The following is a 14,687-nucleotide window of genomic DNA, read 5'->3' on the forward strand; positions in this document are numbered from 1 at the left end:
TGCTCTGTTAAATCTCAGTATTTTGAGGTGACTGGAATCTATGAGATGAGTTAAAAAGAGGGCTCTTCTGGTTTGTTTAGAACAAGAAATACAACCTTCTTGCTTTCAGCATAAGGTACAGCACCAACCAAGTGCTAAGCAACAGTTGCAAGCAGATGTTTTCTTTTATTTTGCTTCTTAAACTAATAGTGTGGTCTGGTTGACACCAGATATGATAAGCATAATTTTAATTGGTTTCCTCATCGTTCAATAAGCTGAACAACATGCCAAACCCTGTTTAAACTTACACTTACATGATATAATTTTTATTTTTTATGCAGGTAAACAAAATGAAAATACAAGGCGATTACAATACTGCAGAAACAGAATATTTATTAATGTCACAAAAATGATGCCATTCTATATTCTAGAATATTGTGATCATGGAGAGGCCCATCTTATGCTTAAAAAGACAAATTGAAGAGAAATGCAAATGGACACTTTCCTTTTCCCTTAAAAACATCAATTGGCAAGGTTTCTGCATCAGGCCGGGACATGTCTGTGGCATAATGCTTTTTAATTAACACGAACACTTCGCATTTAATTCTGGTAGGAAATTAATCAGGAAAAATTAACAAGTAACATTTAGTTTTGAAGCTCAAACAAACGTGCATCAATTTTCTTAAGTGTCATAAAGAATTCATTTTCATTTTTGTTTTCTACCAGCAACTCTATATTGTATAAAGTTTCTAAATTGATAAGGCAGGAGAGAAAAATGATACCAAAGTCCTGTGAAATGAAAAAACTCTCACTGTGGCTGAAACGCATTTTATTTTAATAGAATAGTGGTATTGCTCACCAGAGAGGCCATGGTGAATCCAATGACTTCAATATAACCATCATCATGACGCTGAGGTTCAAAATCATGGTGATCCCCAGGGTTCCCCCAGGGCATCGTGCCGGCACAGTATCTGCAAGGTAAAATGCAGAACAGAATTAAGTGTATTCCATTCCTCCCATGATCATCATTAGAGATTAATGCAGAGTTAGATCCAATGCTTGCTTCCTGTAAGAATAGCTTTCTGTCCTTGGTGCACATCCAGAGGGAAACAAAATGGACGTCACCATCTCCAAGATATCATTCTATAAAAATGAGCCACGATTTTACAACAAAAGCATTCCATGGTGCCCAACTCTCTCCTAATTTGTTATTTATCAACACTTACCACCCTGTGGTTCACATGTCTGCTTTCTATGGCGTGCCATGAGTTATCAGTGGTCGCTTTCAGAGTTTGGTCTTGGAACATGTGCACGCAAGCCAGTAGAAAAAGGAAGGACAACTGAGGTAGGTAAGCTGTTGATATTATATACATAACTAAGAGAATAAGCACCCACAGCAGAAGGGAAAGGTAACTGAAGAAGGAAGAAAGAGTGAAGAAGGGATGGGAAAAAAAGATATAATATTTGAAACAGAAGAGGAAATATAGAAAATTGGACAAAGTAGAGAAAAAGGAATCCAGAGGGAGGAAGGGAAAGGAGCAAGATGAAAAAGAGATACATAAAGTAAAGAGGAGGAGCCCTGGCCAGGTAGCTCAGTTGGTAGAGCATCATCTTGAGATGCCATCTTGTGGGTTTGATCCCCTATCAGGGCACGTACAAGAATCAACCAATGAATGCATAAATAAATGGAACAACAAATTGATGTTTTTCTCTCTCTCCCTCTCTCTCTCTCTAAAAAAAAAAATCAATCAAATAAAAAAAGAGGAAGAAAATTAATGTTTCTTGAGAATCTAGGTCTTCTGGTTATACCACTAAAATGCAAATACCTCTGGATTAGGATTGTAAGGAACTCTACTGAAGACTGACTGACAAAAGTAGTCAGAAGACTAGAATATGGTTTCCTAGGCATAGATTTACATACAATTCTCATTTTAATTAAATTCAGTCTAAATAGAACTTATTTACAGATTCTGTGTCTGAGTTGCCTGGTTTGCAAAATGACAAAGGTTCTCATATCCATCCCTTCCAAAATCTTGGTTTGGGAGCCAAAATTCTAATTTTATGCTACTGAGATAATGTGCTTATTTTGAGACAAGTTCATCTTAAATACCCCTTTCTCCCGAGGTATATAATAACACCAAAGACAGTTAACAAACAGGCTAAAAATCCTACTGTAATTGATCCCATTGTTTCAAAGCAATCATGTGGCCATGATTTGGAGTGAATTCCATACTAAAAGAGGGCTGGATGGTTTCCTAATAGCTTTCGGGAAACTGAGGACAGGAATTTATTCAAGTCTACCATTCCTGTGGGGTGGAAAACAGTAATTTGAGAATTAAAATATTCCAGTCCGGAGGGCTGCCTGGAATTCTTAAGGATGGAAAAGTATAGACCATACATGCCATATCATGTAAAAAAAATTTCCCCAAAAAAACAAAACACCTACCGCAGAGAGGACTAAACAAACCAAAAAGGAGAACAAAATTATCAGACCTGGAAAATTTTAATAAGCCATTGAGATAACTGATTTTCATTGTTCATACCTGGAAATTTTCTATAATGAAAACGGATAAAACTCAAGTTAAACAGAGTCAAATCAGGACAAAAAATATGAACAGTGCTTACCTGGGTATATTTAAAAATACTATACACTGGAACTTTAGTTCCTGAATCTTTGGGGTGAGATCTGTTCCATCACACTGAAACAATCAAAGCAGAAAAAGCAAAGGTTTTGGAACAGTCACATGTTTTAAAAAATGATCAGAGACAACTGGGTTGACAATAGTATATACCACAGTCTTCCTCTTTCCCCTTAGCTCATCTCTGCTGAAGTTAATGTCCATTACTATGATGGAAAATTTATTTTCATTACAGCTTTACCAAACTCAGGAACTACCATCATTCTTAACCTTAGATTATTATTAGATATTCAGGCTTGTAGTATCAACATTAAAAAATTTAGAAATGCTTAAAATACTAAAAAGAATGATGTCTCAAGTTGAAGCAGTAGGCATCTGATTCAAACATTAGTCATGAATATAATGATTTGTTTTGTTTGGTTTTTGAGATTAATGTTGACAATGTTAAACATAATATTTTAAAAACTGGGAGGAATATATACTACAAGCTTTTCAAAATCGATTATAAATTAGTATTTTCTTCATTAGGGATTTGCTCTTATAAAGTTAATCAGTTATAGATTGTGACTGACCTTCTGAGTTCACCTGGTCTACTAGAGTCTGGACTTGACCCTGGCTATCAAGGGCCTCAGGCCAGATTGATCTCAAACCTTTGTGTGTGGATTTCCTCATCTTTAGTGCTTTTCTTAAGACTATCCCTGACTGCCTGGCCTGTGGTGGCATAGTGGATAGAGTGTTGACCTGGAATGCTGAGGTTGCAGGTTTGAGACCCTGGGCTTGCCCAGTCAAGGCACATATGAGAAGCAAATTGATGCTTCCCATTCCCCCCCTCATCCTTTCTCTCTCTCTCTAAAATTAATAAATAAAATCTTAAAAAGAGGCCCTGGCCAGTTGGCTCAGTGGTAGAGCATCGGCCTGGCATGCAGGAGTCCTGGGTTCGATTCCTGGCCAGGACACACAGGAGAGGCGCCCATCTGCTTCTCCACCCCTCCCCCTTTCCTTCCTCTCTGTCTCTCTCTTCCTCTCTCGCAGCCAAGGCTCCATTGGAGCAAAGATGGCCCGGGCGCTGAGGATGGCTCCGTGGCCTCTGCCTCAGGTGCTAGAATGGCTCTGGTTGCAACAGAGCGATGCCCCAGATGGGCAGAACATCGCTCCCTGGTGGGCGTGCCGGGTGGATCCTGTTCGGGCACATGCGGGAGTCTGTCTGACTGCCTCCCTGTTTCCAGCTTCAGAAAAATACAAAAAAAAAATCTTAAAAAGAAAGAGTATCTCTGACTAATCAAAGGAAAAGCTTTGGATTCCTTTTTGCATTTACTATCGGTGACAAAGTCAAAAGAAGAAAACTCTAGTCACAACTATGTCAAAGGTATAAAGGCTGATTTTTCATTTGCTCTCTTCATACTCTCATCACAAAACTTCCGCACTGCCTTCTCTTATGGAGGGAGCGGTAAAACATGCCATGCTCCGCGCCAACTTTTAAAGATTTTTCTAGGAGTTTTGATCTAAGATGTCTCCTTTTCCCAGCTGATCTGAATACAGCCTAATTCTCATGAGCATTCACAAAGTTGTTTCCAGGAAACCTTCTAGTCCAAAATAAAGTATTTTAAAGTGTTATTTGTATAGGAATTATAGACATTGATTGAAAGAGTGTTTACAATACTTCCAGGTACTAAGCAAACATGAAGTCTTCCTATTTATTTAAGGACTTGAAGAAATGAGTTGCTAGATGACTGTGCCAACAAATTAAAAAAGGAAGGCATCTTAAACTATTAACAGTGAGCATTGTAAACAGCCAAAACATTAAAAAATAAATAAAATAAAATAGAATGCGAGACAATAGCATGCAAAGTAGCATTGTTGCTTTACAGGAAAAATAACTAGTTAACATTATTGTATTTAAAACAAATAATTTTTTCATTTTTAACTGTTTTTCCACATCCCAGTCCGATGCTTTACCCACTGCGCCACCGCCTGGTCAGGCTTTAACTGTTTTTTTTTTTCCTGGGAAACATGTCAGTGACTCTGGGAAGTCATCGCATTATATGCGATTGGGCACCTTACCATGTACAGGGCTTTACACAGTTTTCTAGCATGTGACTGCATTTCAACTTTATAACTCTTTAGAACAGTCATCCACTGTTCCTTACATCACATACATAGGAAAATATCTACATGCAAAATATGTTCCTGTGTGCAAGCTCACATGCTGATATCAAGAGAGCAAGAAGAAAGAACAGAAATAAGAGCAAATCATATTGTATGTAGGAATGTGGTATTGTCTTTTCTTTCTATGGTCTGGTATTTCTACACACATTTTACATTTATGTGATAGAGCATAATCTATTACCTCAGAAACACTGACTTTACGCTTGGCGAAGATAAGGAGCTCTGTTGTAATTGGTACATCTAACTGCTCTAGCTAACCTTCCATCCTTTTTAGCTCACACCCAAGAAAACATACAGTGATGTCATTGTGGAAACATCCTCATGCCCCTGTGTGTTACAGCACAACGGTCAGCTGTCACTTCAAAGACATGTCTTGGTATGCCTCTTTTAGGTGAAGAAAGTAAGATTTTTCTGTCCCCTCTGGTCACATATTTATTCTTTCTCTACCCCAGAATAAATTCCTGCCTTGTTACCTTCCCATCCCTTCTTCCCCATCTCTATATTTTCCCTTTCTTTTTTCCTTCACTTACACAAGTATGTGCAAAGTCATGCTTGTTCCTTCTTTTAATTTGGTTACTCTAAGAAAACATTTCTCTTTTTCTGAATAACTAACTGTAACCTATTTTAAAATATAGCTCTTAGAGAAAAGATAACTTCCCCTCTCCCATGGTGCCAAGCAGTGTGTGTCCAAAACCTGGGTTAGAGACACAGGAAGAAAAAAAAAATTAAAAGAAAAAACTCCATCCAGTGATAAAGAATCATCATGACTAGGATAGAGAGTAACTAACCAGAAAATAATAAAATTGAAGAAGCACTTTACTAAAATGAAAATCCCTCAGACAATCCTGGGAGACCTTTGTTTGGTGAGCACCTATTTTTACTTCAAGACCCCATGCTCAGCATCATTTCTTTATTGAAGGTTTCTCTGACCCCACCATGATTAGTTTTCATTTCTCCCTTTGTGCCACCACCATATTATAGATGTGGTTGAATGAAAGCATTTATTATGTTGCTTTCAATGATTGAACTATGAGTTTATTCAGAACTGAAACTAGCCATCTTATCTACCTTCAGCCCCAGCAACTAAGACAGTGCCTGACACATAGTTAAATGCTCCTAAATGTTGGTTGAATGAGTGCCATAACATGATGCTGAAGCTCAATGCAGTCCTCTGATTGATCTGAGCATATACACTGGTATTTGGGGTTCATTTTCTGTGGCATACATATTCATGTTCAAATGAAATGAGTCAACACATTCAATACTTACAACAACTTTAACATGTTTGGATAGATCTCTAGAGCTTCTCTGTAGAAAATCAGAAAAAGCTGCCTATACCACAAGAAAATAAAGAAAAAAAATCTTAATTACATGGTTATGCCAAATCTTTTGCTTCTGTATTATTTAGTTCCTAATGATGCTAAATTATGCAAAAACAAAGTTTCCTGAATCCACAATAAAGTAGTATAGTGGCTATCAAATTGAAATTTTTGTTTTCAAACTGTAACCTATAATAAACTGTCAGATCACAGCAGGAGAGTAAAAAGTAGGTAATTCCAAGGGTCAGTTTGAAGATTTATTTTGACTGTCTTTCCTGACTTTTCTACTGCTCCTGAGAGTCTTAGGGACTGCCCCTGAGAATGTCTTGTTTTTCCCTCTTTTATTTCCAGTACCTCTATTCAGTGGTATAAATTTAAACCAGGTTTATTTGTAATATCAATATCTTGGAGATATTTTTTTCCCTTTCTGGCCATTCACCTCCAAAGATGTCCCTCAGCAGCAAGAGAAAGAAAAATTCCTCTTTAATCTCATATACGCTTCCATGAAAAATGTCCCATGCTCCGCCAAGTTCTCATCCAAACACTGATGCCTAGGTATCCCTGTAAAAACTATGTTCTTACCTAAGACTTTCCATACATTTTTCAGTCTACCCAATTTCCCCATTCTCTAGGTTGGCTTTGATGTTTGTTTTCCACATTACTCATTGGATATTATCCCCTCCGTACAACTTGAAGCCTCAGGGCTCTCAAGATCCAAGATGATAAACACCAGCTCTCTTTTTGCCAAATAACTTAAGACATACATCCTTCCTTTTCTTCTTAAACCAAGACATTAAATATTAACCATGCACCGACCTACGTGTAAAAATCTGAGATGTCTATAGAATTATTTGTAGTATAGTTAAAGCATCTCTACTACCAACAGGGAAGTAGCATTAAATAATACGGAACAGTTCCAAAATTAAATAGGTACTTACCCCTGCATAGAACATTTTATTTCGAAAACGACTGTTGAATTTCTCTGGATTTGCTTCTGTGAAAGGTAAAGGGGAGTTTTGTTATGGAGACCCCATGAAAGGTAGTGACTAGCACCCCTACTTCCTCCCTCAACACAGATCCAACAGACCCATCAGCTTCACTATCATCTTCCCCTTAGTTACATGCAGTTGTCATTGTCACTGTCCAACTCTACAAAATGTAGCCACAAACTGGCAGCATCAGCATCAACTGGGAGATTGTTAAAAATGCAAATTATCAGGATCTACCTCAGATCCATGAAATTCAGAGTGTTTGGGGTGTGGGGTCTGGGTAATCTGTAGTTTAGCGAGCTCTCCACATGATTCCTATGCACAGTAAAAGTTGAGACACTCTAGACTCTATTCAGAATAGAGGGTTGGCAAGGACACAGGACAAGGGAGATACAGGGAAGGGGAAGGCGGAGGAGTGATTATTTGCTTTGACCTCCACAGGTCACAGCTTCCATAAAAGAGAATTAGCTTTCACATGTTGCAAAGAACTACTAACCACCATTGGCACTCTTATATTTGTAACAGGCCTTGAAAAATAAGTTGTTGATTTGGTGGAAATATATAAATATAAATACATATATATGCAGATCACCCACTGAATAGGCACAGGTCATGTGACAACAGAGGCTGTAGCTGAAAAATGTTTTAATTTTGAGCTTGCTCCTATATGTTATAGATGTTGAGGGACACAAAAAGATTTTAAAAGAATGTGCATCAGAGAAGTGTCATATGAATTCAAGGGATTTGTACAATATCGAAGTGATACATTATTTCCTTACATTCTTTAGAATAAAATGCCAAGGGAACCCACTGCCGATGTTTCTGCCTTCTGCTATTTCATTCGGTATGCTAATTAATCCCTTCATAGAGCTAGGTCTTTCGTAAGTCATTTCTCACTAGATGGCGAAGCACCTGAAACGCTAAGTCTTAACCTTATTATTGAATAGCAAATTCCAAATGTTGTCTCGATGAAGAAAAGCAGCAGAGTTCACTCATTAAGACCGGCTTGAATAAAAGCTGCCAAATCTCAGGACATGATTCTGGACAATTAACTCATAGATTATTTTCATGATTTTTGACAATAAAATGTTATTAGCATAAGATACAGAAACTGGGTTGTGATTTGCAAACATAAAAAAAAGGGGGGTGGCAGTATTTTTATAGATTGGTTTTGGACAGTTATCTTCATCTATTCCAAGTCCCTGTATTCCAAACCTCTCCTTAACCATTCACTCTCTTCTACCAAAGTAAGTACTGTAACCCTAGAAATAAAATAGTACAAAAGGTAAAAGGCTAATTTATAGGTTATAGTAGACAAAAAGAATATAAAAATGACACCAACTCCTCTGCCTCCGTGATCCCCATTGTGGGCCCCAGAGCTGACCATTTTTCCTGTCTGGACCGTCTACAGGATACATTTGGTTGCTGAATGTCATGTTCTTTTTCACCTCTTTGGACCCAGATTTGGCTGGGTACCATTTTCAGTTGTGTTCATTCCTGCTTCCCGGAATCAGAAGCCAAGTGAGAATTTTTGTTGCTGCACATTTTGTCGTAGATACATAGGTCCTAATTTTAACCAAATTCAGATCCAGCTATTGAGCCAGCTATAATGAGAAATGGACAACGACACCCACAGTTCTGGCACAGAACTTTCTCAGGGTCCTGATGCCCAAAGCTGTTAAATGAATCATATACCAATGATTAACATTTGCTTTTTTTTATATATATAATGTATGGTTTGGAAAATAACCCACGTCTTCATGGGGTTTTCCTATAATCCTTGAAAAACTGAAAACAGTGGGTTTTTTCCTTAAAGGGAAATTTTCTTCTCTTTCTCAAGAGATAAAAATGCTCTGTAAAACCCAAGAAAGACTAGAATTAAGAAAGAAATTGAAATTTTGGTGATTTTACTCACACAGTTGGTGAAAATGGTCACCTCAGGTATAATTTAACTGGATAAAAGTTGATTCAGTAATTCTAAAAAATAGAGCTCTATCAAGATACTAACTTCAGAGAGGTGAATCTATCTGGCTTCCCTTTCTGCCAAGTCACTATGACTTCCTGTTCTACCTCCCACCTTAGCTTTTAAGGGTTCACATGACTACATTGTGCCCACTCAGATAATCAAGCATTATTTGTCTTAAGGTTAGCTAACTATTAACCTTAATAACATCAACAAAGTTTTTTTTTCCAGTGTAAAATAACACAACCAACAAGCATGACCCAAATGGCAAAAGTCACAGAGGTAAAAATTCTACCTGTCTGACCTCCCCATGATTCCATCCTTGGCATATGAAAAATACATTCATTCCTTTCAAGGTCCCCAATGGTCTCATTCCATTATGACAACAACTCAAAACCCAAAAGTCTCATTTAAATCTCATTAGCTCCAAGTTCCCACATCCCATCATCTCAATCATCTAAATGATTTGGCTCTGGATGTAATTCATTTATAATGATTATGAGGCTCTGGGTACAATCTATCTTATTGATGTCACATATATTAATCCCATCTTTATAGACAACATATGTGCCATCAGAATGGGATTCTAAACTCTCCTTTTGGTGGTAAAGGTCCTGCATGTTAGGGAGATATTCAGAAATAGAAGTTCAACACAATGTTTATAAAAATTGCTAAGCAACCTGAACCCTATATAACTCACACATCTTCTATACTCCCTGCATTGAATCCTTGCCCAATCTTAAGTTATGTATACATAAATAACTCCAAAATCTATGTCTACCATAACATTGCCATCTTCAATTTAAATTGTATATATATATTTAAAAACCTTTCTTTTCTTTCAACATCATTTTTCATTCAGGACAAATTTTCTTTATCTTCATTTTTCTAACACCATCATTTGAAATCTTTCATTCTGCAGTAACTGATCACGTAACCCGTCTCCATCACAAGCTCATTGTTCCTCTGTCCTTTTTCTTTCCTGTCTAAAATACCCTCACCTATTTAATTTTCATCTATATCACACTCTTTCATCTCCCTTTATCTACCCTTTTCTGGAAAATTTCGCCTGACACCTCTCCGCTGCCAGCAGTTCCACTGAACTCGATATTATTTACTGCCTATACAACTAATCTTGCCCTTACTATACATGCCTTTCTAGTATTATTTATTTTTTATATATAGGGGCAATTAAAATTCCATTCCTTTAACAAAACACTTATTAAGATGGTCACTGGACTTAGCACAGGGATCGCTATGCTGTCCACCTGAAACTAATACAAAATAATATTGAATGTAAACTATAACTAAAAAACTGAAGTGGGTTAACTTATTTTATATTAGGTTAATAGTAATTTATTTGTTATAGAAAATGTGTGTGCACATGTAATCAATTCACAATTATGTGCTCTGATGGAAGCATACCGTAAGGTAATTCAGAAAAATTTAGCAGAAGATTAAGAGTTTATTATATTTAAAAACAAACTATATTCTTTCATAGATGAGTAAATAAATAAATAAATAACTAGAGCATGGTCTTTTGCCCTCATGGAGTTTAGTGTGGGGGAGACAGGTCCGAAAATGACAAGTAGACTGTCACTGTGAACATTCTACAGAAAGATGTCTGCATGAAATGAAGTGGGGGTTCCCATCAAGGGAATGATCAGAGTGTCCCAGAGGCAGGCGGACTTGAATCTTAAATGATGAGTAGGTGCCACTCTGAGGTTCAGGATGGAAGAAAGGATTACAGAGAGAGAATCTGGAATAATGAGGGCTTCTCAAGGGCAAATTATGCTTGGGCCCTCCTGCCTGGGCAAGATCCTGGGAGCGAGTCCTTTGCAATGAGGGTAACAATAAAATTTAGCAACTGTCGGTTCTCCATAGGGATCATGAAACACTCACAATCCTTTGAAACATGCAGATCTGCAAGTCTCTGTAATATTGAGTGAAAATGGTAAATCCTAAATCAAGTTTGAACACTGCCTATTCTAGAGTTATACTTGTATTTTCTTGACCTTGTAGCATAAGGTTTAACTCCTCCTGAATAATAATTTCAGTGAAGCAGAAAAATGTAAGCATCCAATCTTAGACTAAAAGTTTGATGTGTTTAATATCTTTCATGCCCAAAGAAGATGACAATCTAAATCCGTATGACTGGCAGAGTGAGACCTAACTTTTTCACCTGATAACCATAATCATTGTTAACATCGCTATATATTAATAGATTGAAATATTTTCGATGGATGTCCTTAAGCACTGTCATAATGCAACAGTGATTAAAGTCCAGGGCAAGACTGCAACTGAAAATTAAATGATGAATCCTATTACATTTTCAAATTCTGTTCAAATTATTGCACTTTCTGACACCCAAGCAACAACAATTCAACCACACATGATGTAGCCACTTTGAGAATAAGCAATCATCTGTTTTCCATTCAAATGAAGTATACCATCTTTCTGGTCAAATATATAAACCCAAATTATTCAAATGTTTGTACTCTTTATGCAAAGTCAATCAAAATGTTAAGACTCCATTAATCCCTTGTTTGACTTTCTACTAGTAATTCTAAAAGAATTAATTTATACAGTAACACCATCAATAAACTATCTCAAAATAAATGCCCCTTTATTTGTCCCTTCTAAAAGAAATATAATATAAGCAGCAATGTTAAAATCTGCATTTGTCCCATGTGAATTTGATGGGCTATTTTATATCTATGCCAAATATTGTTTCTGCATTCAAATTTTTTTAGAATTCTGCCTTAGTGGGATTTATATATATTTTCCATTTCATGTGGACTGGTTGGCATAATTCCCAATTTAACGTACTATATATTTTCTTTGACTGATACCTGATAGGTTATTCAATCCAAGCTCATTTTCACAATGGCTCTCAGGAGACCCTGATTCACACTCCAAGTATTTTATACACGCAATACAAGTTTTACCATGAAGTCTCAAACTGTGAGTGGCTGTGTTTGAGAACAGTCTGAAGTCTCAACTATGAGTTTTTCTGGCTTGAGAACAGCCACTCACTACCAACAAAAATAAGTGAATTCACCCTTATTGGAAATACGGCCTTGAGATCTTTCCTTTCCATCTGCAGCTAAGCTTGAGATTTCTGGACTATTCAGTTAAGTATATGGGGAAGATCCAAATCAACGAAACACAGTTTTCTTTAAAAAGACTATTGCTCCAGTAATTATACTTTTTATAATAAATAATGATTTTTATTTAATGCAAAAGGAATATGTTAACAGATGCTAAGACATTCACACCCTTGGTCTCAGCATATCAACCAAATCTGGTTGCAATATTTTGTGATACTTATTTTGTACCATTTGTGTGCTGTCTTCATGAATATTGTAGCTGTTATTCTTAAGGGACATTAATTCTCCCTTATCAGCCTGTCAGTGGCTGCTTTTCTTCAAGGGCTCTGGCTTACCTGCAGGGCAAATGTTCCCAATGTCATTTTGAATTGCACTAAAGTACTTAAATTAGCCTCAGCAATAAACTATTCAAAATGAATGCTTGGCCTCTTTTAACCAATTGTTTTATAATCACACACATTTTAAACTACACACACACACACACACACACACACACACACACACACACCCCACAATTCGCATATTGCTTTCCAAAATAAAATAGTCCCATAGCGTAAAATTAAAAAAAAAAGTCACTTTCCTACAAGAATTCTCTTCTAAGGCTGGTCCCTCCACCCTGATGTCTTTCCCTGCTCCTCCCTCACACCGAGGCACAGAAGTGTCATTGTCGGACAAGGAAATGTACCACTAAGAGAACTTTCTAGATTAATTAGACCAAATATTAAGTTCCCTTGAATGAGCTCATTGCTGGCCACTTACTCATTTAGGCCCCTTTTCATGCCAGAATATCTATTTTGGGAAATTCATCCATTAGTGAATTATAATACTTTCTAAGTAGTGTTAAGAAATTAAGAATTTCATTAGGAAGCCCAGATGCAGGGTGTCCTGAAGAACACGAGGGAAAGAAATGGGGTAAGACATGGAAAAAGGAAACTCCATTTACTTCCCCAGATTAACTCTCCTCAAATATATGAAGGGCAACAGGTTATAAATATTGGCCCCAATGCAGGACTCTCTCACTACCTAATATCCAAGAACTGTCTATTGCAGGGAGATGGGGAGGGTGGTGATGTTTCTGATTTGGGTGTTTGTGGTTCCGTTATCAACCAACCTTTCTGTCTGTGGTTTTCAGGCTAATCAGAGAGAAAGGGCAGGGTACAGCCCTCTCTTTAATTAGTATTGCTTTAATTTGGCATAGCGGTTGACCCTAGAAGCCTCACAAATCCAGGAAGGAAAAGTCCACCAAAATTGCTGAATTCACAAAGAAAATTAGTTTGTATTCTCACAGCCTTAATCCTACAGTTCCACTCTTGATGTTTAGTGCATACGAGTGTTATCAGAATTTTCCCTGCAGTATTACTGGAATCTGAACATTCAAACTTTAGCTTTTAGTTGCCTGTTTCTCAAATTCTGTGAGTTAAAACCACTTATGTTCTTGCAGAATCTAAAGGAAAAGAAGTAAAATAATCCCTCATTAGTGACTTTTATCTCAGATTTACTTACTACCCCACAGCCTAGTAGCATTTTGGTTAAATAGTAACATACTCACAAGGGACTAGGCACAGATATAGTTATAGACACAGACATAGACAGAGATGTATTCTATAGTTATATTAATAAGAAGAGAGCTTAAGAGAGAATCAGAGAAACCAGGAGAGATTGAAGCTTCAAAACATAAGCCAAATTCCTCAACTTTTTCAGTTCTGAATGACATAGGTGTTGACAAAATATTTAACCATATCATTATTTCATCTTATTTGTCTTTCAAAAATTTTTTTTGCTCCCCCAATCCTGACTCCATATTAATTAGTACTTGAAATTACCACTCTGCCTCATTCACTCATCTGTCTCATCCAGTGAGGATTTCCAGTGCCTTTCGAACCTAATTTAATCACCATCACACCGTTTTCTTTCAACCCAAACCAACCGTAGCCCCTGTTGTTCTAAGATGAGTATTGTCTCTTAGGCACACACACAAGCAGGACTTTGTGTTTTGCTAGCAGGTTTCAATGGTCCTGGTTATGAAGCATTACACTATAATAATAGGTGGTTTGAGAAGCTGTGAGTATCCCGATGACTTTAGTGAAAGAATCTTTATTATTTCTTAGCAGTTCACTAACTTCAAAGTTTTGAGTCAAATATAAAGAGCAGCAGTCCCAAGACCAGCAGCACATACTTGGTCCCATCTCTCAGCATCTCTGAAACCCTACACAAGAAGGTCTCAGGGTCCCATTTATAGTAAGTTCCTATCTCATCTAGGCCCCAGGATCATCATGGAAGTCACAATGAAAGAACACGGAAGCACACTGTCAACGCGCAAGTGATATGCAAACAAAAGGGAACATGCAAAACACCTGCTGGGAACTTCCTCCCCGGGAGATGGGCACAGGACGCTGTCCTCACCTCTGGACTCATGGAACTCCAGTGTGACGTGGGCATCAAATCCGAGGCTGAAGTAATTATTGAAAACATTCAGAGGAAGCTGTAACGATGAACACAGGCGGAGGTGAAGTGGCGTGAGA

The 14,687-nt window shown here is 37.3% G+C and overlaps 1 protein-coding gene across 1 annotated transcript in view; it reads right to left on the bottom strand.

Moving 5' to 3' along the window:
- DGKI (diacylglycerol kinase iota) overlaps positions 1–14,687 on the bottom strand; it is a 356,858-nt gene that overhangs the window by 147,549 nt on the left and 194,622 nt on the right. The window contains 5 exon segments of the mRNA XM_066362797.1: positions 839–950; positions 2,605–2,678; positions 6,054–6,116; positions 7,042–7,097; positions 14,569–14,647. Of these exon segments, the coding sequence (XP_066218894.1) occupies positions 839–950; positions 2,605–2,678; positions 6,054–6,116; positions 7,042–7,097; positions 14,569–14,647 (384 nt within the window).

Source organism: Saccopteryx leptura, chromosome 2 (assembly GCF_036850995.1).
Source record: "Saccopteryx leptura isolate mSacLep1 chromosome 2, mSacLep1_pri_phased_curated, whole genome shotgun sequence".
In the NCBI taxonomy this organism is placed as follows: domain Eukaryota; kingdom Metazoa; phylum Chordata; class Mammalia; order Chiroptera; family Emballonuridae; genus Saccopteryx; species Saccopteryx leptura.